Here is a 24,431-nt window from a genome sequence, read left to right as displayed (position 1 = left end):
CAGGCAGCAAGTGCCACATGACCAGTCAGCTTCTCCTAAACCCCAGCTGTTGTTCCACGTCTGCAGCGGTCAGTAGCTACCAAAAGGAGGAAGGAAAACAGACAGAAACTGACGACAGGGTCAGGGGCTTGCAAGACGTACTTTCCAACTCCAGCTGATTTTCAGAGGTCTAGGGGAATCCATTCTTTGATGGATGTCTGCTCTTTTGCCAGCCAAAGTGTGACCTAGACAAGGCTAGGGTGGTGGTCATAATGTTTTGATCAGATCAGTGTATATTTCCACTCCCCCAATGCACTAACACGCTCCTGCTACTCCTGTTTCCCTCTCGCTGACTGAAACAGGAAACTGAACATTACCGCTGGGGCCCGAGGACTTTAAATCCCAGTTCCAAAGCGTAGAGTGGGAGGTGGTGGTGAGGGAGGATTAGGCAGAGCTGTCTCTGATGTTATTTAATCTCAGCGGCCAGGGAGTGTGCAAGCCAGTACACTCCCTGATGCATGTTATCAACCTCTGATGACCACTGGGGGGGGGGGGGGGGGGGGGGCGCTGCCAACACCACTGCTAGAGAGCACTTCACGTTGTCTTCCTGACTGGCCCTAACCAGTCAGCAGCTCAATTTGGTTGATGGCAAGAAGGGGAGAAGTTGGTCCTGGATGATTTCCTCCTTCTCAGCTTGCTCTCCTCAACAGTGACACCATTTCCCACCTCAGCTACAGCCTCAATGCGCCGCTGTTGTCTCCGTCCTTCCTACAACTGCCTCCTCTGCCCCCTGCCCCCCAGCCCCTTCCTCCCTCTTACCTCTGAAACACCAAGAACCAGCGATCTCTCAGTTACTCACTATATCAGGAACCTGTCTTGCTTCACAGCCCCACCTTTCCACAATCTCAGCAACCTTCCCTCCCCACCCAGTGCATTCCAGCATGACAAACCACATGGGATTTCACTAGTCCTTTAAAGTCTGCTGCCTCTGGGAACCACTCTTCTCCATGCAGCATTTTAGTATTCTAGGGAATACGTGACTGGGGAGGCAACCATTGCCGTTACATTTCTGCCATCTCCTCTTGGTTGTTTTTTTTTCTTCTTTTTTTCCTGTTGACTCTTGGTGGAGGGTGTGGGTGGGTCAGTAAATTTTTTATAAGGTTATCATATAACCTATCACTTTTTTTTGTTGTTTTTTTAATTGGAGGATTTATTTTCTCTCCATCTTTTGGTGATCTCTACACATTAAACACTTTCTGTCAAGATGTCGTTTAATGAATTCTTTTTTTTTTATTTTAGCACATAAAAGCATCACAACAACAATATACAAATCCTTAGTAATCTTTAAAATCAAAACACATTTACACATGCAACAATTGGGGCTTAAGACAATGAGCAACTTATTGAATAATTTTTGTTCTTGGAATGGTTAACGCTACTTTGTAGGAGAAACGACATTTGCTGTCCGAAGTCCAGAGCATCTCTTGGAGTTCAAATCTGATATGTCAAATATGTGTAGAATTCTGTAATTAATATCTAAATATCTAAATTTGAATATTTTCCAAATAACCTACAATTCCTTTACTGGCATTATCCCCTATCTTTTAGATGGTTAACAATCTTTCGTAGTCCAAACTGAAAGAAGAAGAAGAAAAGAAAAAAGGGTTCGATGATTCAAGTACACTTGTAAAAAAATTTACTTGAACCATCGTTGAAAATCTGAGCTCCAGACAGCAGTGTGACTCAACTGTCTGGTGCTGTCACAAATCAAATGGCTCGCAATTAGATTTTAAAGAAATGCAACTCAACATACAAGAAAATGTGCCCTGTTCTGCAGTGAGTCTGCTCAAACACGTCACAAAAAAACAAGTCAACAAGCCTGTTACAGAAGCACTGCTGCCATCCTTGGCGATGTCGCCCTCAACCAAATACATCACACTGCCAGTGATGACCTTAAAATTAGCATGGCATTTCAAAATACTGTTATCAGATGAAATAATAGACAAAATGAGGGGGTGGTTTAGTTTGATAAATAACTGAGGACTCAACAGAAATAAATGGGCGAAGATAATGGATAATAGAATAGATTATTGCTCCAGAGAGTGTGTTGTGTTTTGTTATATTGTCAATCTTTGTGGCCTCTTCTGTTTGACGGATTCAGGATGATTGTATGATTGTCTGTTTGAGTCCTTTACATAGGATTGGCTGTAGACCTACAGCCACAACACTGAAAACACATTCATAGACACCAAAAATATACATTATGATACTGTCAAAAGATACAATAATTACACAAAAAAGGAAATTACAGAGTTAAAACAACACCATTATGTTTTCATTTATCTTTTTGTCTGTCCACTTTGTCTTCTCTCATCCTCTCCAAATTTGTTGAGCATGTTGGGTTCTGTGAACCTGTCAAGTGCTCCTGTCAGAGAGTCAAGAGTCCCATCTGCCCTCTTGCTGCTGGATGGGGCGGCTGCGGCTCACCTCTTTAAAAGAACCATCGAAAAGCTTCGCCGTTGTTAACCGGCGTCCTCTGTGAGAGACAAAACATGAAGGACAAATTTTGATTCACAGGTTTTGAGGTCATACCACTGCCATGTTGTGTATTGCTCCTGCAAATTTCTTATTCTCTCTCTCTCTCTTTCAAATACACAAGTTTATATGAATAAGATCAGAAATTAGAAACACATTTACTAGCCAATACTCAGTAATATTTAAGTAGTGGATAACACTTTGAAGTAGCTTGGACATTAAGTAAAGTATAAACCCAATCGGGCACTTGAAATGGCCATAAAGCACAACCACCAACCCAAGTGTTTCATCAAAGAGCCAGCCAAGGTGATTACATCCATGTCCCACCCACACCCAAATAATCATTACGCTGGATGAAATATTCAATACAAATTCCCAAGAATCAACAATGAGGCATTTAATTACTGCAGCTCTAGATGCAGTGAGGGGGAACAGTGCATCATTTCAATTTGAGCCCATGCCAGCAGCTGCCCCTCCTCGTTCTCCCCAAAACCTCATTGCCAGAGTGACAGCCTCTTCTTTCCCAAACTCATTTGAAAGTCAGAGGAATAAAATATGGAAGTCTCCCACCAATCCCCTTCACCAATTAGCAATTTTTTTATTTCATTAAATTTTTTTCTGTTGATGTGGAGGTGCGGGTGCATAATCACAACTAAAATCACTTTAGTCTGAGTGGAGGGCAATTTGACAATCTAATACCAAGTGTCGTGTGTCTTCTTAAAGGCATACTGATGAGTGCCTTAGCATCAAACACGCTCCTTCAACACGCCACTTGTATATCTGCGATAGACTCAGCGGCGGGAATTTTGATAACATTAATGACATTTTACAGAACTTTGGCACATTTTTTTATGGTTGCAGCTTTTCTCAGATATTATAATTTTCTGCTTTTTGTGGTCTGATGTGTTAGTAAGCTGAATATTTTTGGGTTAATCTATGTTTGGAGCATTAGGGCCTGCATACTTATGAACATCAGTCTGATTGTTTGACATATAATTCCATGCAATAATTGTGATATAATAAAATCTAATGATATTTGAATATATATAATAGTAGTATACAGTCTGTACAATATGCATATGAAGACCTCCAATTTATGCACAGGAAGCATCTAACCTGTGACACTTCCATGCAGCCCAATTTAGCACTATGCTAATTGTTCCACTTACATTGACATTACAGGTCTCTTCATTTACATTTCAGTTGGAACTTTTTGAAAAAGTAGAGCTGTATTAGATAAGCTTAGTAAACAGATTTAGCAGCAAATAAAAGTATAAATTAAATATAAATTAATTATAAATTAAATATATATAAAAGTGAAAATTTTGATTGAACAAATGTGAATCTGGCCATGTCATCGTGAGCACCAGCCAATGATGGGAGGTTCTTCATGCATAATTGGTGCCATGACCACAGATTGCATTTGTATAGCTCAGTCAACTAAACTGCTTTCCTGACGCAAATAGGACAATAATTCATTTGAAGAAATGTCCTATAAGGCAATTGGCTAACTGATTATCAAACAACAGATGGAGGTGTTGAGCCTAAACTAAGACGGTAACAGTAACAGACACATTGACATCTACTAACCCACCAGCATCACACTAGTTCTGGATATATACATTTCTTCTGATATGTCTTACAGCTATTTACCTTTTCTTCCACATCAGATTAAGCAATTACTATTATCCCTCTAAGAGGATAATGGAGGAAACCAGAACAGCAGGATACCATCACCACCACTTTAAAATCAAGGATGAAATGAAATGCTGTCCTGTTATGGAGGGTCAAGATGCTCTTACTGATTTGATGTTTTCTTTTTGACCCTAATTACAGTGAGCTGATGCTCTTGTTAGGTTTCTCTAACTCTATTTATTTTGTTTCATTATTTTTGGAAGCAAGGAAGCTTTTTATGAATGTCTTCTTTTGTCTTTTCTCCTTCATATTAGATAGAAAAGAAAAACCAGATGCATGCTGTATTGTGAGGTTTCTGATCACCTTACTGATAAATGTCAATCGGGCTCCTTTTTGTAGGTTCATGTTAAAGGTTTTAAGGTAAAATTGATAACCTCTGTTCAAGTATTGTTTTCCTTCCAGCTCAATTTACATTAACCCCACAAATCAGAATCAGAAATACTTTACTTGTAATGTTGTTCGATAGCCCATCTTCTAATAGCTATGGAGTTGTAAAGTCAAATGGCATATGATTATGTCAGATGATGATGATAAATGATAAATCAAAGTAATCAGCCTTGTACTGATTTCAGTGATGAGTAAAAATCAGTACATCATGATGCATTTCATACTTTCAGCAGTAGTTAGTGGTTTGTTTGACACGAATCATCAAACCCTCCTGTTACTGGGAACCATGAAAAGCAAGTTCTAGTAAATTATTAACTGTTGTATGGCATTGAAATAATAAGTATATGTATCCTATATGCTCTTTAACAGGAAGTCCATCTGCAAAATACAAAATAATTTTTTTTATAGAATGGAAACATCATCTGCACAATTTAAATAATGTTAATGTAAATTCTCTTCTCACCAATGAAACAGTCAGGATTACCAGACATTGGTGGCAACAAAATATTGAGCTAAAGACAAGAGGTTTGTGGGACTATAAAACCAGTTTGTCAGAAAAAGCATTACAGTAATCTTCCAGAACTTTCTGCAAAAAAATAAACATGTCTGTCAAAGGACTATGACAAGTTCTCCTACAGCGCAGAGATATGGTGCATCCACAAGAGTGCGTTAAGCCTGAAGCTCTCTTTGCCTAAAGCATGATGCTCCAGGAGACAAAGAGAAGAGAAAGGGGAGATGAGAATGTTTATCTTGATCCATATTCTCACATTGATCAGTCCCTGGTGGAAGTGCGGCTCGCCAGAGACAATAATGACCCTGATCTGGGCACTCGGCATGTCTCTGTTTTGTTAAATTCCTGCATTATCGATCCAGTGGGGCTCTTGAGTGCTGCTTGGATTCACTCCCGGGCCTGCTCACCTCAGCACACTGCAGTGACCAGGCACAAAGAAGGCTCAATTAGCACAGCTCTGTGTTGTGTGCTCCCCCCACCTGCATGTGTCTTCAAAATCACTCCATCAACCACAAGGGAGGATGAGGTAGAGAAGACACAAGAATACAGAAGCAACACAGACAAAGGCAGAAAGAGAGAGCAAGGGATGAAATGGGGACGAAAGAGAAAAATGTAAGGAGAAGGTAAGGGTTGATAGTGTTACACCAGAGGACACGGAAGCAACACCAAGGTTTCACCTCAAATCAAGACGCCATGGCAGCAGCTCAGCCTCATGTCAACACCGCTGCCTCTGCAGCAGAGCATACAAAACAACCTCGCTACAGCGACACACGGAGGGAAAGACAATTTCCCACTCTGGCAATGAATGCACACGACTGAGTATTGAACTGACTGAAGGAGGAGAAAGAGATTTCTCCAGACCTCAAATTAACCCCACCACACTGCCACAGTTGGCAATGTATTCTAAGTGTCTGCTGGTGGCTTTCGGTGATAACAACACAGTAAAACTGACATGTGGCGGAATAATTCTGCGCTGTTTCTGGCAGTGTGAGGTCTCTGGGCAGCCATGACACCCTGTGATCCTAACTGAACCTGGCAGGTGCAGTTAATGGTGAAGCCACGTCGACAGCTGATTGAGATGAAGTAGTAGAAAGGTGGCAGAGGCTAGGACAAGACGTTGAATCCCGATCAAATCAGCCCAACTAAAGCTGAGGCTGAAAAGCAAGCTCTAACCTCACATACGCAAATATAAACCCAGCAACAGTCTTAGAGATAATGGTTAACACGAACCTTTCCCGTCCCGTCAAATAATAAAAACACATAACCAGTCCTCTTCTCCCCTGCAGCCTTGGCGCCACGCTGAGCCTGGGCCAGAGATAAACCACTCAAGGCGATGAGGATGATAATGGCAGACGCCGCAGCGCCTCAAAATTCAATCAGCGCTGGGACGTCAATGCGGATGAGTGTAAAAGTGAAATATGCTCGCCAGCGTGTGTTAAAAGATGCCACACAGGGCTTGCAGAAAGAACAACAGGCGATGAAGAGAAAGATGGGGGGGAGCGAGAGAGGGGAAGAGAGGAAGAGAGGAAAAATTAAAATAACCTGGTCTCTTCTAGCCTTCTTCCTAGCACAATCCCACTGGCATTCTGAGCAGATCTACTTTAACCACAGGCTGTGAATAAATTACCCTTTTGAACTCGGGGTGATTGCAAATGTGCTCCGATTTCTCTTGAGACATGTCTGTCACTAACCCCCTCCCCCCCACCCCCCCCGGCGCTAACGCCCCTGGCACTAACCCCCGCCCCCAGCCCCCCCCCCCCCAATAACACACTCTCAAGACACACACACACAGACATGCACAACATCATAAAACTTTTAATTCACCAAATTGCGGGTGGAGAGCAGCATGGCGTTAGTGGTTAGCGCTGTTGCCCCACAATAAGAAGGTCAAGGGTTCAGTTCTTGGCCTGGCCTGGGGCCTTTCTGTGCGGAGTTTACATGCTGCCCATGTTACCTTGCCTGCGTGTGTTTCCTCCCACCGTCCAAAGACATCATGTTTGGGTTAATTGGTGACTCATTGGTGTGAGTGGTTGTTGGGCTTTGTCTGTCTCCGTGTGTTAACCCTCACCCAGTGTGAGCTGGGATTGGCTCCAGCACCCTCTGGCTCCAGAAACAGATAAGCAGTAGAAGATGAATGAATGAATAGTAGATTTTTTTATTATTTTTTTTTTCCAGCCAACTACTTCTTAAAAGTATCCTGGAAAAAAAATGTTGCGGTGGAAAAAATCATAGTGGAGATGGAAGAGATAGAAAGAAGCCAAAGACAGATATGAGGAAGACAGGAAGGCAGAGAGGAAGGCAGGAATCTCAGGGCGATACATCGGTGCTAGGCAGCCTGTGGGAGCGAGCTGATGTGTCTCCTAATGCTCATTATAGCACATAGCCTATAAATTATCCTGACAATACACATTATTTATTAACTTCTAGACTGGGAACCAGGCCACTTTTCATAACTGCAATCCTTTAGATGCTGCTCTAACAGGCTGCAATAATACACAAATAAACACCACTGTCACCACCTCTCTTTCGACACACATGAACTCCAGGTGACACAGCTTTAGACACCTATACTCTCGCCGTTTTTCTTTAAACATAAGTGCAAACACTTTTCATACAGCATCATGACTACAGGTGAGATTCCTCTGCAAGTCCAGGTAAGTCAATTTGTTTTCTTTTTTTCTATAAATACCTTAAACCTTGGAAACCCCCAAAATCTGTGATCATTTCAATATAATATGACAACATGCTGGGAAATTAGTGATTATTTTCTTAGACAAACTGGTAGCGAGGGAGATAAAACGATGTCAAGATGAAAGGAAGGAGAAAGAAAAGAGCATGTTTAATCAGAGTCAAGGAAGGAGGGCTGTGAGAGCCAGCCAAACATTCAGGGCCGAAGGAAGAGGGGGAAAAAGTTTCAGCAATGCAGTCAGCCTTAACTGATGTGTTATATATTGCCTGCCACTTTATTCTGCAGGAATATTGGGGTGTTGCCAGGCTCAAACCTGGAAGGTATAGCAATCCATCACCTGCACTGTTACTAGCGTTGGTGGGTGGGGGTTAAAATCTCATCTTGAAGCTTCTAGCCAATATTCTAGCCACCCAGTGCCGTTTATAAAAGGTACCTCTCCAAGGCCGCTATCACAGACAGACCACTCATCTAGTCATCCACACACCACTGCCCCCACTCCTGCATCACAACAGCAGAACACAAACACATTCAGCTCTGCGCCCCAAGCCAAAGCCTTAAATATTACCTGAATATAGAAATCTTAATCAACAAAAAGATCATAACATTTTTGAATGTTTCCTCTTTAAGTCAGTTTTAATTCAATTTATTCAATTTCAAATTATTATCATATTAAAAATTGGTAATCACCATAATCAGCTTTTTTTTTTTTTTTAGAATAATAGTAAAATTTATCTTAATTCACTTGTCTTTCAGATTGAAAAAATTTTGAGTTGTAGATTTTGGGTTGACTGTTGACATGTGATGTCATTTTATATGGCATTTAAGTGCCAGTGTAAGAAAGCATTTTATTGTAACAGCAGCATTATCTGAATATATCATGCATTTGTCTTGCTCAAAGGCTATATCACACATGCATGGCTGTGTGTATGTGTATATATCTGTGTGTGTGTGTATTTCCATTATTTTTTACTTAGAGACATCTCATCATCACCGTAGAACTATGAGAACACTGTCAGGACACAGATATAACATACACAAAGCTGAATACAATAAATCAGAACTGCTCTTTCATGGCTAACCCAGTTTACAGGAGAAAATTCTCTGTTGTCATATTTAGAATTACTTTTCAATTGAAATCATGGTATGATTTATAAATATTTATTTTCAATCAATTGAAGTCAACATTTTACACCTCCATGAATCATTGTCTGATCAAAACCTCTGTAAAGTTGACTGAACTTTCTGTAGATTGTTATAACCCTTGCAGGTATCTATGTGTGGTTTTTCTGCTTACATTCAGACCAGGTCATCAGCTTATTTGACTTTCCATGGAGGACTTTAAGTTATAGATATTAAAGATAAAAAATTAAAGTGAGTGTCATATGTTATCGACCCATTTATCCCCTTAATAACGTGCTCAGATAACCTCTTCACTCATGTATGCTCACAGTGTAAGACACAAGAAAGCACCTGAGCACACCAATGCCGCAATAGCATTTCAATAATTAAATACAGCTACAATCTTTTAATTCAAGGTCCAGCTTTGCACCAGACATCCATTCGAGCAAATCAAGCTAAGTGTATTGCGGATGTTTGTGAGTAATGAGGAATTTGGGAGTTTTTTGCTGACTAAGCACATATGGACTAGGGGTGTTGGAGGAATGTATGATGGTGTGCTCAAGAGCTGCGCCTGGCAGAGGCGGGGTGGTCACAGGGGGGAGATTAGGCTGAGGGGCAGTGAAGGAAAACCAAATCCATCTCCATCTCAGAAACATCCTAAAGCAGATTACTTACTTCAGTGGCAGCGGAGGAAAGGGAAGGAGGTAGGGAGGGGAGAGAGCAGAGAGCACAGGAGCATGAGATGGATGAAGGAGCAGAGGAAGAGAGGGAGAGCAATTAGCATAGATGCAATTCTGGCACAGTCCTCTGACTTGATATTTGACCTTTTGCAAGAATCTTGCCAAATATTGCCCGAGAAGCGCAGACGGACCATATGGCAAAGTGCTGCTGGAGGCTGAGTGCAGTGTGACTCCAGGCCTCCATATGCTAATGGTGGAATGTAATTACAGTGCAATATTCCTGTAGGACGTATATTCTACTGGCCCTCCATAGGAATGGATTTGCAGCAAGACGGGCCAAGTGACAGTGGCTTTGTAAAATGCACTTTTTATCAAACAGCCAGAGAACCATTGAGTGGATAGTGAAATGGAACAGGCCCAGTTTAAACGGGGGCCGCACTACAATATGTCAATTTATGAGGCAGTCGGTAAATGTCGATGGCAGCTGAGACAGCCACAATTGAAATGCTTGAAAATGTGAATCCACGCAGAAACACGCAGGAAGGAAAACGCTGACTGCAGTGTGCTGCTCTCTCTCCTCTGGACCCGCCCCAATTAGTGATGTCACAACAGATGTTTTCCATCAACTGCCAATGGTGCAACACCTGCTGAGCCTGTGACATCACTAACATGACATCACTGGGGCATGGCCTGAGGAGCAAGATGCTTCACAGACCAGAGCGGCATCAGATTTCTGCCTGTTGTGGCTCCTGGTGAATTTAACCTTTTAATCCCGGGATATTAACCAGCAAGAAAGAGAGGAGGTCAAATATTATTTGAAGTCTGATTAGCAAGTGAAACTGCTAATATAAATAATCAGAATTTGCATTAAGTGCAATATATTATATCATTAATATCGACATATTATTAAAATGTGTGGGTTTTGCATTTTGCCAACACTCTCAACACTGGCTTCCAGAACTATAAGCAGCTATAATCGTAGATTTTAATGATCAACAATCAACAACAAATCAAAACTTTGCTTTAACTTAGCCTTTTCCTCCTTAGCGTTTGGTTTTTAATACACTAATGTACTGGTTTGCATCTATGAAGGCATTTGAGATTATTTATTGATATAAAGCATTTGTCAGCAGCAATAGCTTGAAGCCACATGTCATGTCATCACTGCTGTATTTCACTATATTGTCATTGACAATATAGTGTTTTTACAGCAGCAGACAATATGTTAAAGTTACTGACAATACATTCACAAACTGCTACACTGTAGTCTACATTATAGTGTACTTTTTAAAAAATATTAATCTCTGATATAATGCTGTAGTTGTTGTTCACGTCTAACCTCACAAATATTGATGCTGTCCTCTTTCCTGTCTTTTATAGGCAGAAGAAAGGAACACTTCCTTAACTAAAAAAAAAAAACCAACCTATTACATCTACAACTAAAACAAAACAAAAAATAAAAAAAAATAAAAACAAATACAATGCCTGTTGCAAATAACTTCCAAAATGTATATGGCAAAGCAAATAAGTAGTAGTTTAAGTGGTTAAATATTTCTAAGCTTCAATATTGCAACAAATTGCTGAAATTAACAGCTTTTTGTTGAGTCATTTATTAGCATTTGTCATTAAAATAAGGAGCTTTGTCAAACTAGGCTTTAAAGATGCATATTACCTTCTAGATTTGACAAATTATCTGGCATGCTTTGATGATAACACAAAATTCAATAATGATTTAAAATGTTCTCACCCTATAAGACAGACTATAATTTCACACAATCCACCCACACTCTTTGTGATATCTGGGTTAAAAAGGGAGTGACTTTTCGCTGCTGAAACAGTGCTCAGACATCCTCCCTCTTCTATTTCTTGTGCATGGAAAACCCCTCCCCACACAGACGAAGGCTGAGCTGACCCTCATAGGAAGAAGCCGAGGCAGTAGCCTTGGGTCAGAGGCTGCCGCCTGTAGCTGGGTTCACCTATATGCTACCAAGTACAACACTTCCCGCCCCTCTGTTTCAATCAGCTTCACATAAGAACCCTTGTCCGAGTAAAGCAATTTTACACAGGGCTGACTCTCCACTGGGAAAAAACCCTATATAAGAGGCTAAAAGGAAGCGTTTAGGGTGTTGCTAAGATTTCACGAAAACAAAACAAAGAGATGCAGCGGCACAGACCGTCTGAGCTCTGAGATGTAAAATCAGAGCGGTGTGAGCAGGGAGAAAGGGCAGGCATTGTAGGGCAGGAGCTGCAAAAGCGAGGGAAGATGGGCAGGACACGTGTTTGAGTGTGCAGATACCTGAAGGATCTGGTATGGAAATCCCCAATTTCTCAGCCAAGTTACAGCCCTTTGAACAGTGGAAGACGTCAGCAAGCGCAGTGAGAAGCCATGTGGGTGTAACGAAGCGAGGGCTAAGCGAGGCAACATGCTGCCAGTTCTCTGAAATGTTAAATTGAAATGCAAAGTAGGAGCAGGCCTTCTTGTTTAGAGCAGATTTCTAAGCATCTGTGTGGGAGCCTTAAACTCAGAGGGTCTATACACAGAGCTCTGCATATTTACTGTAAACAAACATAATATTTAGGTTAGGATTAGAAAATACGCGCAGTTGAAGTTGAATATTTGATTGCACTCAGGTAACTGAAACTTGAATCAAACTAATCTGCGCATCAAATTCACTGAGTAACTAAATATAACAGAATGTGAGAAATATTACTGTTCTTTTAAACCATGCATTTAACTCAAACTTTATGATTAAAACTTGGGTTAATGGTTACTGATGCAGTGGTTGCCAACCTCTGGGTCGGACCTCCACAATAGAACTGCGACATTTTGTTGGTTCAACCATCAGCACAAAAGCCTTATGAAGTAGTCTCATGAAATATCTGCTCCTTCAAAGTTGACACACAAACTTGTAAGGCAAAAATTTAAAATCTAAATCTAAATCACAGAACTTAAACTTCAGTGAGTGGGTGGAAATAAAAAAAATTATGCTATTGAAAAGCATTCGTAATTAATTCACTTTGTGATTCTGGCTGAAATTTAGGAAGAAAAATCAGCAACAAAGCTGTAACCGCTTGCTAACTAAACTGACAACAAAGTATTTCAAATTTGCTATGGCACTGATTTGCGTGTCCGACTCACTTCTATTCTATTTGCAACATTTGGATAAAAGCGCCTCATCATCATCTGCCCATTGGCTCCTTCAGCACCTATTTTTTTTTGTGCTGTTAAGGAAAGTGATAATGCAATTTACTCCTCTCTCATTTATTTAGTTTACCTTTTTTTAACTATTATTTGTAATACTTTTCATTTAAGTTTTAATTCACATAATTGCGGATGGAGAGCAGCATGGTGTCATAGTGGTTAGCGTGGTTGCCCTACCATAAGAAGGTTGTGGAAGTATTGGAAGTATTGTTTGGTCCAAACAGGCCCTTCAACACACAGTTTGAAAACCTTTCTGCAAGGAATTCTCCCATGTGGCTCATTGAAAAGGTCCAGGAAGGCCATAAATTCAGGTGTAAATAATGTCATTGGCATATTTCCCAAGTGCCAACAGCATCGCTGGTTTACCAATGGCTGGGTGCAGCTGGCATCTGTCAAAATAAACTATTCCACTGCAAAGACCCATTCTTAGAGTAGAATATGTCCAGGTTTTCTAGGTTATTGGTTTGTAGGTCAAGTAACATGGAGGATATCGTGAAATTTAAGATTTCAAATAAAATTTAAGAGTAGGGGAAAAACCCCCCTATTAGTTTTGATATAAATCCAGTTATAGTCGGTAATTTATATTCAATTTGGTCTCAGTGAGAGTGAGTTGAATCAGCCAATCAGCATGACATGCAGGTCCACACATAAAGAGTTGTGATGTGGGAGATGTGCATGCTAGCTCCTATACCACCTACAGTGATCTATTAGACTGTGCAGCTTCAGAGAAACATATAATTCCAGTTTGTGCCAAAAGGTTTGGAAATGACTGTATGAACACATACACTGTTGTAAAATCCAACACAGTGTAGGTCTTAGTTTGGTTTTATTTAATTTAGCTGAAATACATTTTATGGTCACGCTCTCTACATGAGGGAGAAACCATCCTCTTTAAAGACGGACACAAGGATTTAAGTCATCCAGAGCAATATTGCGCTTAATTAAACCTAAAATGAGGAATTATATTAGCAGGCTTTAGTAAAGCTTGAAAGTGAAACTTAACAAAGATGAAAACAAGAGCGATGTTGTTAAGGGAAAGCCAGTGGGCAATGTAATGTGCTCAAGGCAGCATTTAAGACAGAGCTAATCCAAGCAGACCCCCCCCGCTTAGCAATTTCAGCTTCACACTGATCAGATGGGAAACCATTCACAGTTAAAACATCCGCACTCTGAGCAGATTGAAATTATTTCCTTATACAACAGTATGCCACAGATGGATCTCTTGAGGACCAACAACAAACCGTGTGCAGCTAAGTAGTTTATCACTTGTGGAGGAAAAAGGGGGATTTTTTTCTTAGGATTGACAATATATACCTGATGTCATCAACTGGTGCATCATGAATCCTATCCTTTACCTGGGGGCCAAAGACTGACTTCACGCCTATATGACACTCTCTAACCCCAGGCTTTTATCAGAAAAAACAAAAAAACCTTGAGATATCGTTCTGGGCATGGTGTCACATGCTTGCCATGAAATATTCATAATGTGAGAGCAGAGCCGCAGTAGAGGAGGTGGCAACATGCAAGGATTTGACTTGCAGAAACTGAGACGCTTAAACCACATTGACCGATTTGTCCCATCAACCACCGTCACTCACAAATTCACTTTCATATCAGTTTTTTCAGACCATTGTCACAATTGCATTCATCATTACTGCCTTTTAACCTCCAGATAAAAACTCATCAGACCATTGACAGAAATGCAATTTTATAGCCCTGGGTGGAACATTTAATTTATTTTACCAACTTGGGTAAAATTACGTTAACATGGAGCCGGTTTTGTGACTTTAACAGTTTAAGATGTTAAAAGATTATGTTTTTCAAAGCTTTTACTTTTTTATAATGCACAGGTTTACAGGTTTACTACCAGAAAACAGAAAATAAATGGTGAGATTAAATGTTCAAAATCAATACCAGAACTGTAATTTAGTGGTCTGTCAAAGAGATAGATGTTTGAGAGGGAAAGAGTAAAAGAGAGCTTAAGAGGGGGAGTAAGGCAGCGGTGTACACAGAAATACAAATCATCATTCAGAGCACACCATTAACGCCTTGGGTTTGGCCTGATGCTGCTTCCCCTTAGTATACAGGGCTGATTTTTCTTGCTACTACAGGTTTAACCTGGTATAGAAGAACTATGGAAAATTATATCCTCATATTATGAATGAAGTGGTGACCATTACCATTTATCCATGTTTCCTTACGTTTAATTGCGTGCATACTTGAACATGATTGGAAGAATGTAGGGTTGAAGTATAAGTTCGTCAGATTCTCCACTTCCCCCTAGATGTCCTGGTGGAGAATGTGACTTTAATGTTGTCAATTCTGTTTAAAAAGTTCTGTTTTAGTTGTATTACTATTTATGTACCGACATATGAGTGGGATAAAGCCACCATGCACTGTATTAGCCACAGACAAAAGATGTGATGGGAATTGTTCAACAATATCTTACTACTCATCGTTGGACATCTAACTTGATTAGTTTGAAAACACTGACCACTGATGAGTCATGTGGGATGCCGCACATTTTGACTCCCATGTTTTCAGTGGGCGACTAAAACACTGGCTGTTATAAGGTGAAAACTTAATTTATTTATTTTTTTTTTATTGAAGAATTTTTTGGTATGGTTTTTCCATTAATTGATAATCCCTCTTGACCTATGATCTTTCAATATGAATGTTTAAAGAGAAATAAGCAGCTATCACAATCATTCATCACTTTCCTGCATATTTTACAATGTACTATAAGGACAGTGTACTATCATAGCGAATGTCACAAATGTCCCTGATTTAACAACAAAGGAGGAGGATACAAACAGTTCTATGCCTCTATTGTGGGAATTTGGTAATAGTGGATGGAAATAGGGAATACAATGTTCAAGAGTGACTAATCTGGCATTTAATAAGGTTCAGTCACTCATTCATTAGTCACTGGCCTTGTTGCTGTTTGTCAATAAAGGAAAACGTTTTGGAAATCAAAATAGTAATTCGAATGGTTACATGAGAGGGGAACACTTACATGCACAGAAGTCAAAATAAGTCAGGGAGAGCAACAAAGCATCCTGTTGTGATCCTTTGTGCTCAGTGCGGTCCCCTGATGAATTTACTTGAGACTTTCCTCTCTCACACTTTTTCATACAGGCTCTCATGACGAGATACCTTTTAACTTCTCAGTCGGAGTCAGCATTAATAATTTATTCTGGTATGTTTAAAATTTAAAGTGCCACACATTAACGTCCTCCCGCACCTGCTCTTTCACGCCCATCCAATGGGCTGTTTTTTTAGCACTACGTGACCACCCCCCCGACCCCCCCTCCTTTTATCTCTCCTTGCGCTATAATAAAGACAATGACAATAACTTCTTTTTCACCACTGAACCAGGGATGTTAAATCAAACAGGGGCAGAGGAGGCGACAGAGCACATAATGTAAGGGCATCATCCGGACGCCTCCGACACTTTGGCCTTAATTGGTGGCAGTGGGAAAAATGATAAATTCTTTAACACTGCCATGCGGTTGTGCCTTTCCGAACACAGCAAAGGCCTAAGGAGGACAGCTACTTTGTGCAAATGGAAGCTGACAGAAAATCCACACGGCACGACCAATCTCAGGGAAAAAGGGCACGACAATGAATGAGGGGGCCCATGCTCTTAAGTAGCTGACGGTAGCTTGCAGGGAAGATCTGTATAATTAAGCGGTCTGCATCATGGTTCAGATGGCAAAATCCTATTGTCTTGACAGGAGCTTAAGGTTGCCCTTTAGGTTGAGATGCGCAGCGGCATACAGCCTCATTTTTCTTTTCTTTTTTTTTCTCCACACTATCTCAGACCTCTGCGACCAAATTAATCTGCAGTTTTAAAGCTTGAATAAATCCAGTAAGTTAGAGATCTGCAGATCTAAAGGCCGTCTGTCCCTCAGGCTCCCCCCCTCCACAGAGATTGGCTGGGAGCACAGTGTTATCTCCAGGGAGGCAAAGGTTGGGGGGGATGGGGTGAAGGCCACAGATTTGTCCTTATCTATTCCGAGCACACCTAAAACAAATTAGACCTGGCTGCTGTTGCTTATTTTGCTCCTGCTCTCTCATTAAGAGGCTGAATCCAAGCTTTTTTCCACAAGGTCCCGTTTCCTACCATTTTGGGCCATGTCTTTTATCACAATAGCAAAGGTTTCTAGGCATTCATGCCACCTTTTCATCTCACCCATTTCATGTACTCATATCCACACCACACAAAGAACAGGGACATGGAAAGACAGGGAGAGAAAGCATACTACCTTTCTTTCAGTTTTCCTGCACATCACATGATGCTGGCCTTTGACATTTGTTAATTGAAAGGAGAAATGTGTTCAAATTATTCTTGTTTTGCCCTCTTCCTGCTTTGTTTACACTATGGAATGCTGTTAGCCAATTAGGAGTCTCTCTGGATGCGGTTGTTCCAAGGACTTTTCTTTGCTTTTGCTGGATTATTGTGGCACAAAAACAAAATTGCTGTTGAGGTTCAACTGCTCCTGTCAATATTTTCAACAACACAGTGACCTAGCACTTGAAATCTTGTAACTACGAAGAGCATGAAAAAGTTTCATTTAAAGTGTATTCTGAATGATGATGTTTTGCAACTATCCTGATATCAGGAGATGTTTTCAAAGTCATGCCATGAAAAAAACATGTTTCTTGTCATAAGTGTTCTCAAAATATGGATGGATCTTTCACCCACCGCTAAAAGACATCATGTTTGGGTTAACTGGTGACTCTAAATTATCCGTAGGTCTGAGTGTGAGTATGAGTGTGAGTGGTTGTTGGTCTCTGTCTGTCTCCATGTGTTGGCCCTGTGATGGACTGATAACCTGTCCAGGGTGACCCCAGCCTCACCAAATGCGAGCTGGGATTGGCTCCAGCATCCCCTGGAACCCGGAAATAGTAGAAGATAAATGTCTTGATTGGCCTGACTTTTGATAAGCCCTTCAGAACCCTGTGAAGACTATCTGAACTATGAAGTCCACTCTACTCTGGTTTTAAATTCATATAGTTAAAATTGCCAGCAAAAAATTAAACAAAACAAAAAACACCAATAAATTTAATACAATTCAAATTAAAACTTGCATAAATAAGATAAAATTTGCGATAATCTGTGTAGTCAAAATTTCCTGCTTGATGCTGTTGAGCCAGTTCCTGGATGCTGAACACCAACTACCTGAACATAGTGGTTCCCAACCTTAGGTCTGCCCCACACCCACATTAGGTCTTATGGTAGATCTGAAGAATCACAAGATAGTGAGGATGAAAAACATGATAAAAAAACATGATATACAACACATCACATGCTGGGGAATGTAACTTACATTTATCAGATGTAAGAGAATAAAGACCTTTCTCTGAGTAAATAAAAGCAAAATTGGGGTAAACAGAGGTACAGACACAGTTTGCCCTCAAATTAAGATTACTTCATTTGAAAGTTAATGAAGGACCTTTGAGCCATTGGAGCTCAAGCTATGCAAAGGTAACTGCTCTGGAAATGTTAGGTTAGATGAGATTCCTCTGCCAGACTAATCCATCTTGGAGCCTGAGAGCTGAGCACAGACAGAGACTGAGAGCGAGCAGAATCTGCTGCAGAACAGCACAGCAGTGACACAGGGCAATTCTCTAGGGCCTTGCATTAGCGCGCTAAATTAAAGGGGGTATTAGATTAAATTGGCTCTCCAATTTCAGGGGTGTGAGTAAAATTCTGATTTGCATTTTCCACCGCTGCTTAAGATATAATTAGTTCAGGGTGATTCCCATGTGGAAAACAGTGACAGCCAACTCTAACTGGCTGCCAGTGGCTTATCGTCTCTTCCAAGGTAAAAGGTACACTCGGCTCACGTTGTGTGGTATATTTGTGTGCGTGAGTGTTTGTTTGCTTTCCTTTTCCTTTTTTTTTCTTATTTCCATTATATAGGAAGGATATGGATGTGAGTGTGTCTGTCTGTTTGTGTGTGTAAAAGAAAGTAAATTCTGCTTTAAGACTGAATTCTGCTCCTGATTTATCAGACGTGTGACTGACCAGTAACTCTGCTGACAAAAACACACTCCTTGTTCATGTATGTACAAAAGTTTGACTGTGCACACAGCCTCCCACTTCTGAGGTCCCTTTAAAACCAGATCCATTTCCGTAGCAGAAGGTGCACTTATAATTACAGATGCAAAGTCAAAAATAACAATTACTGCTGGAGAGGTCCACAATATGAATAACTGAACTCGTGAGGGAGTTTTTAAATGCAAGTGTGGATTTGTTTGCGGGGTCTTCACACCCTTGGTAATTCTCACTGTCTTTGCAAATGGATGTTTTCCAAAAGTGAGATTACCCATGCATTGAGAATGTGAAGCCAACTTCCGGGACACCTGTTAGCGCATGATATATGGAATCAACATCAAGTGAACCTGCGATTAACACTTTGGGAGTGTCCAACCCATACCGACAACCCAACAGCAACTGCCTCATTCAGACCATTTTGTTTCAACCCAGCTGTCCCCATAATTTTTCCCTTTAGAAGCACCACTTTTCCACACTCTATAAGTTGCATGTATATTCCTTATCTGCTTGTTCCAGGACTCAGTTTTAGAGACAGTGAGAGATACTAAATGAAATTTCAAACCATAGCACAATGGCGGTCTGTTGACCGCTCCAAATAGAAATATTCAAGACCCACTATCTTAATTTTTTGAAAACCTTCTTTGTACCAAGTCAACTTTGTACATAACTTCAGTCCTACTGTGCAAGTTTTCATAAAGCAAGTGAAAAACACACATTGTTTTACACAAGGTAGCATCCAAAATCTTTTCATCCTGGAGTTGGGCCATGTTCTTTCTTTGCTTGAGATGCAGATACTCATCTCAGGAAATTTCTTCAAACTTGGCAGAATTTCTTCACTTGTTTAAGAACTTTTATCATCATCATATCACAGATATGATGATTTGCTGTCATTTTTGAACTCTGCTTTTTGAAAAATGTATCTTACATTCAAACTTTGAAATCTAAAGTTCAGAATCTATCTCAAACTCAGAAAGTGGTTATCTTTGCAGCTTATGTTTAGATAGACTGACCCATGGTGTGGAGTTCAAAAAGTTTAGAAATGATTTTTTGTCTGCGAATAACTAATTTGGTTGCAAAATGGTAAAGCCTTTGATGTTTGGTAATCAGGGATATCAGTCATGGGTTTTATGCTGTCCAATTATTACTGAGTTAGCAGCCGAACTCCATGAAGTACTGCATTGGTGAGCACATGAGACATAAATGATATCAATTATTTAAACAGATGGTAATATGTTAAGCTTGCCACGAAAACATGGTCTGGAGAAAACTTAAAAATTAGTATTGTGGCCAAGTCCAAGTTCACTGCAGTGACAGTCAAGGGTTTCAAAGGATTTCATAAAACTTAAGAAATACAGACCAATAATAAACTTACAGAATTATCATCAGCACTATAAAAAAAAAATCTATCATTGAGCTAAACAAGAGTTCAGCCAGAATTTCTAATTGAGTAAAGAGATCAATACATGGTGTTTTTCCATAAGCAGATTAGCTAATATTTTACAATTAACCTCTTTTTCCTCTCCGTGTAATCACCTAATTAATGAACATCTCATCTGGCTCTCAGGTTGCATTGATTGGTGGCTCACACATACAGGCTGAAGTTAAGTCAGCAAGAGAGTTTAAACTCCTGCACTAAGGGGACTGTAACTTAACATTCATATTCTGCCTTTGCCCTGGAAAACCAAATGCTAATATATAGTGAATCCTTCAAAAAGAAACTTTTAAGAAGAACACTGGCCTCTGATTGTGTCTAAATGAAACATCTTACTACTCGCCAATCAGGCCTGTGGGTGATATGTTTTTCTCTTTGGTAGGTGATGCAGATTTTTTCCCTGCCTCTGCACCCTTCTTGATATGGCTCATGGCCTAGATCGATTTGTATTCGGCCATAATGACACAAATATCATATAGAATGATTTCTTCTCAGCCCCCACTGTATATGCCCAATCAATTCATAAAGCATCGGTGGGAGAGGATCAGTCTGGATGCTTTTCTGCCCTTCCCACACAAAACTTCGGGATATTTTGAGAAATGCCATCGGCAGCCTTGCCATCACTCTCACCATCTCTTGGTGGTCGTAGGCTGAGGCTTTGTGGGATATTGATTCGCCCCATCCAGAGATGGTTTCCATAATTGGTTAAAATGACCGGGTGCAGAGAGGGATGGCTCTCTGCTGAAAACCATTTCCCAGCCCTGCTTGGAGCTGAGCCAAGCTTGGGGTTGTTCGGATGCGTTCCAGCCCCATTCTGACTGGCAGCAATTAGGGGTGTCTGAGCCAAGCTCAGCTTGCGCTCCGCACAAACACCCCTAATTACTGCCAATTAGGCTAGGCGGGTAGGCAGATTTGAGAAGCCGGGGGGATGTTCAGGCATGGGTGGGCATGGAAACAATTTTCAAGGGCTTAGAACGTGACTGGATGAAAAGGTTAATGCTTTGGAGTGCAAAGGGGATAATAACAAAAGAAGGGGAAGCAGAGCCCGGGTTCTCACCTCCAGCGATGAGCCTGGCTTCTTCTTCAGCTCCTCACATTTCCTAAATTTGCAGATCTGGTGGCCCGTTTTGCGGTTCCGACAACTGCTGCAGACACCACAGTTGATTAGCCGCCTGCAGGGTGCACAGACCCCACACCTTTTCCTTTTCTTCTTTGCTGGGTTTCCACTGGATGCCGAGGAATTATTCTGTGGGCAGTCTGCCAGATTGGCAATTTGAAACGCACTGTCTGTAACGGCTGCTGAGGCTGCGGGGGAGTGAAGGGCTGTCATGACGATGACCCCGGGAGGTAATGAGATGCCCCCTAAAGCCGGAATAGCGGAAAAAGTTCCAACGCGTTCTGGGAGATTCATTATCTCTGCTTCAGCAGCGCCGCATTTCAGCTTGTTCATGCATTCTCCTGCTAAAGGTCTGCAGTGTTCAGGGGATAAGGTAGAGAGGAAATTATTATTTGCCATTTGCAGCGTCTCTGGCGGCACGCCAGGCTTCCCCGGCCTCTGGGAGTCATTTCTATGCATGCTGGTCCTATTAGGGTTTATTGCCGCTGATTTCCTTCCCCAGAGCATGGCGTTATCACAGTTCCAAGGGGACATGCCAATTCTAGCACTGGGAAAAATGGGTGTTGTGATGCGGGCAATCTTAGCAGTCTGTGGAAATGCCCCATTGGTTTTATAAAAGTTTGCAAAAGACCTGTACCTTTCCATTTCTGCATTATAATCCAAAAGCTGGCTTAATCCACCATCCTGAAGATTATCCTTTTGTAAGAGAGACACATCTGCGTTCTGTCCATTTTCAATGCAAAGCGCATTGTTTATGTTAGACATGGCTGACGACTGGTTGTCAATGTTCAGGGGAAGAGAGCGAAGTTATGGTAGCTTTTGTTGAGCTGAAGATAGTTACGAGCAGTGTGTTACCATCCTGGTTTGTCTTCTCCAGTGCTACAAAAAAAAAAAAAAAAAAAAAAAAAAAACAAAACAAACGAACAAAAAAAAAAAAAAAGAAACAACAGTTACACACAATAGAGGCAGTTGGTCTTTCTAATCAGATTTCATTTCACTGCTGTAACTTTTCTCTGAAGATAAGAGCTGAACATTTGAAGAATCTTCTGGCACATTGTTTACGCTCTCACGTTTTTATTGTGGAACCATCACAAATAGTCAGAATTGATCTTCATCTGGTGACAACAACGTGATGGCTGTGACAGACCAACATACCATTATTATAATGAAAGAAAGAATTAGCATGCTTAAAAAAAGAACAACAAAAAAAGCATCACACTTTCAGCATTTTTTAGATGTCTTGTCAAGTTAGTCTTACACATTTTTGAAGCAAGTCCAATCAGCTTTTTTCAGAATGAATAAAAACATTTGAATATACAAAGAAAATTTTCATCAAACAGTGAAAAGAAAAATACTGTTCAGTCAAAACTATCACTTTTTTGGAAAAGATTGAGAATCTCACCAGAATTCAGATTATACTGGCAGCAGCTACGAACACAAAGACTTTTACCTTCGGCCTGCAATATAGCTCTTAAAAATAATCTTCTTTGGGCGCCAGGAGGAACATGGTTAAATATTTTTGATTTTTTTTTTTTCTTTTCATCTTATCCAAATAGCAGAGGCAGCACATCCACATAAACACGACAGTGGCCTGCCTGTAAAGTGCACCTGGCATTCATTCATGACCACCTCCAATACATTAACTCAATGACGGCATGAGCAAAACACTGCTGAATTTACATCCAGATCATGGACCAGACTGACTACAATGTCAGCTGCCTCAGGAGGTGTGTGTGTGTGTCTATAGGTACGTGTGTGGTGGTTGTGTTGGGGGGTGCTCATTTCCTCTCTCCCTCTCTCTCTGCCTTTTCCCTTGCTCCACCAGTCTGCCTGGATTTGGTTTCCACAGATAAAAGCCCATTAGCCGCATCTCCCCCTACTTCCATTACCTTTTTCTGGGCTTTCTCTCTTAATTGCCAAAGCTGATCCATTGCTGGAAACACTAAAGCATTTCAAATCACTTCCATGGTGCTACTGAGCAGCTGTCTAAAAAAATAAAAAATAAATTAGAAATATGCACATGGAACTGTGGAGATCTTACTGGGTGGGTGCATCATTCTTATGAGAACATGTACTCGCAGGTAAATATCCTTAACAAAATTTTTGTTAACCTAAAAGTGCCAAAATTATCCAGGCTTTTTTTTTTTTTTTTTTTTTTTTAGAAAGTCCTGAAGTCTTACTTTTTTTCTGACATGCATCTAAACAGCTTAACTATTGTGTGTGTGTGTGTTTTGTTGTTTCTTTCCTTTCCATGGGACAAATGTGAAGTCTACTATTAACAATCCATTCCAGATCTGGAGGTTCGGTGTCGATGTGGAATCCAGGACAACCCGCAATCACCGGTAAACAAAACCTCCTTGGCTTAATGATCAACCCTCCTCAGGGTCATTATTACTTAATCAATTCACCCCTGGAGCGAAATACTGCAAAGGCAAGGCAATCAAGTCACGGACATTGATTTTCAGCCTGTAAACAAAGTTTAGAGAGACAGAAATGTTCAATACTTCGGAGCTGAGGAGAGACACGAGGAAGAGGGGGGAGAGAGGGTACGGCAGAGACAAGGAGAGAGGGGGGTTGGGGGTGGAGAGTGCGAGGAAGGAGACTGAAGAAGGAAAAGTGGGGAAAAAGCTTCGTCCGACCGATGACGAACCTTTGTGCCGCCGCTGCGCCAAGATGCCGTTAATTAGACGGAGCCCGGTCCGCGGCGGACAGCCGGATCAGAGGTCATGCATAGATAATCCGGAGTGGGCAGCTCGGTGCGATAGTGCACATAAAAGCCCATAAAAATGAATCTGACATCTGCGGGATCACTCAGCAGCCGCACTGACACAGATCGGGACTGAAAAAAATAGGAAGGAAGGAAGGTGGGGGTACAACAACGCATGCAACTGGACTGCAAACATGGACGGACCAGCACACACACACACACACACACACACACACACACACACACACACAGAGGGGAAAGAGAGGAAAAGAGTGAGAGAGCATCACCTACCAGGTTCCTGTTGAGAAGAGCTC

General features: G+C 41.0%; 1 protein-coding gene across 1 annotated transcript; it reads right to left on the bottom strand.

Annotated features, from left to right (window-relative positions):
* Positions 1 to 2,343: 2,343 nt before the first annotated feature.
* cxxc4 (CXXC finger 4) lies at positions 2,344 to 24,108 on the bottom strand. The gene is made up of 3 exons (XM_029511125.1): positions 24,061 to 24,108; positions 21,351 to 22,289; positions 2,344 to 2,515 (listed from the first exon to the last, which is right to left on the bottom strand). The coding sequence occupies exons 2-3, from the start codon at positions 22,173 to 22,175 to the stop codon at positions 2,471 to 2,473; spliced, it is 870 nt and encodes a 289-aa protein (XP_029366985.1). The 5' UTR covers positions 22,176 to 22,289; positions 24,061 to 24,108; the 3' UTR covers positions 2,344 to 2,470.
* Positions 24,109 to 24,431: the final 323 nt, after the last annotated feature.

Source organism: Echeneis naucrates, chromosome 1 (genome assembly GCF_900963305.1).
Source record: "Echeneis naucrates chromosome 1, fEcheNa1.1, whole genome shotgun sequence".
Taxonomy (NCBI): Eukaryota; Metazoa; Chordata; class Actinopteri; order Carangiformes; family Echeneidae; genus Echeneis; species Echeneis naucrates.
The sequence above is the reverse complement of the archived record's forward strand: the minus strand, read 5'-3'. Positions and strand labels throughout refer to the sequence as shown.

What these genes read in the sequence shown, in the direction of transcription:
- cxxc4 (XM_029511125.1), bottom strand. Translation starts at nt 22,175, where the DNA reads ATGTCTAACATAAACAATGCGCTTTGCATTGAAAATGGACAGAACGCA. An exon ending in AGCCAGGCTCATCGCTGGAG is followed by an intron (nt 2,516 to 21,350) that starts GTGAGAACCCGG and finishes TGTCTCTCACAG; the next exon opens with AGGACGCCGGTTAACAACGG.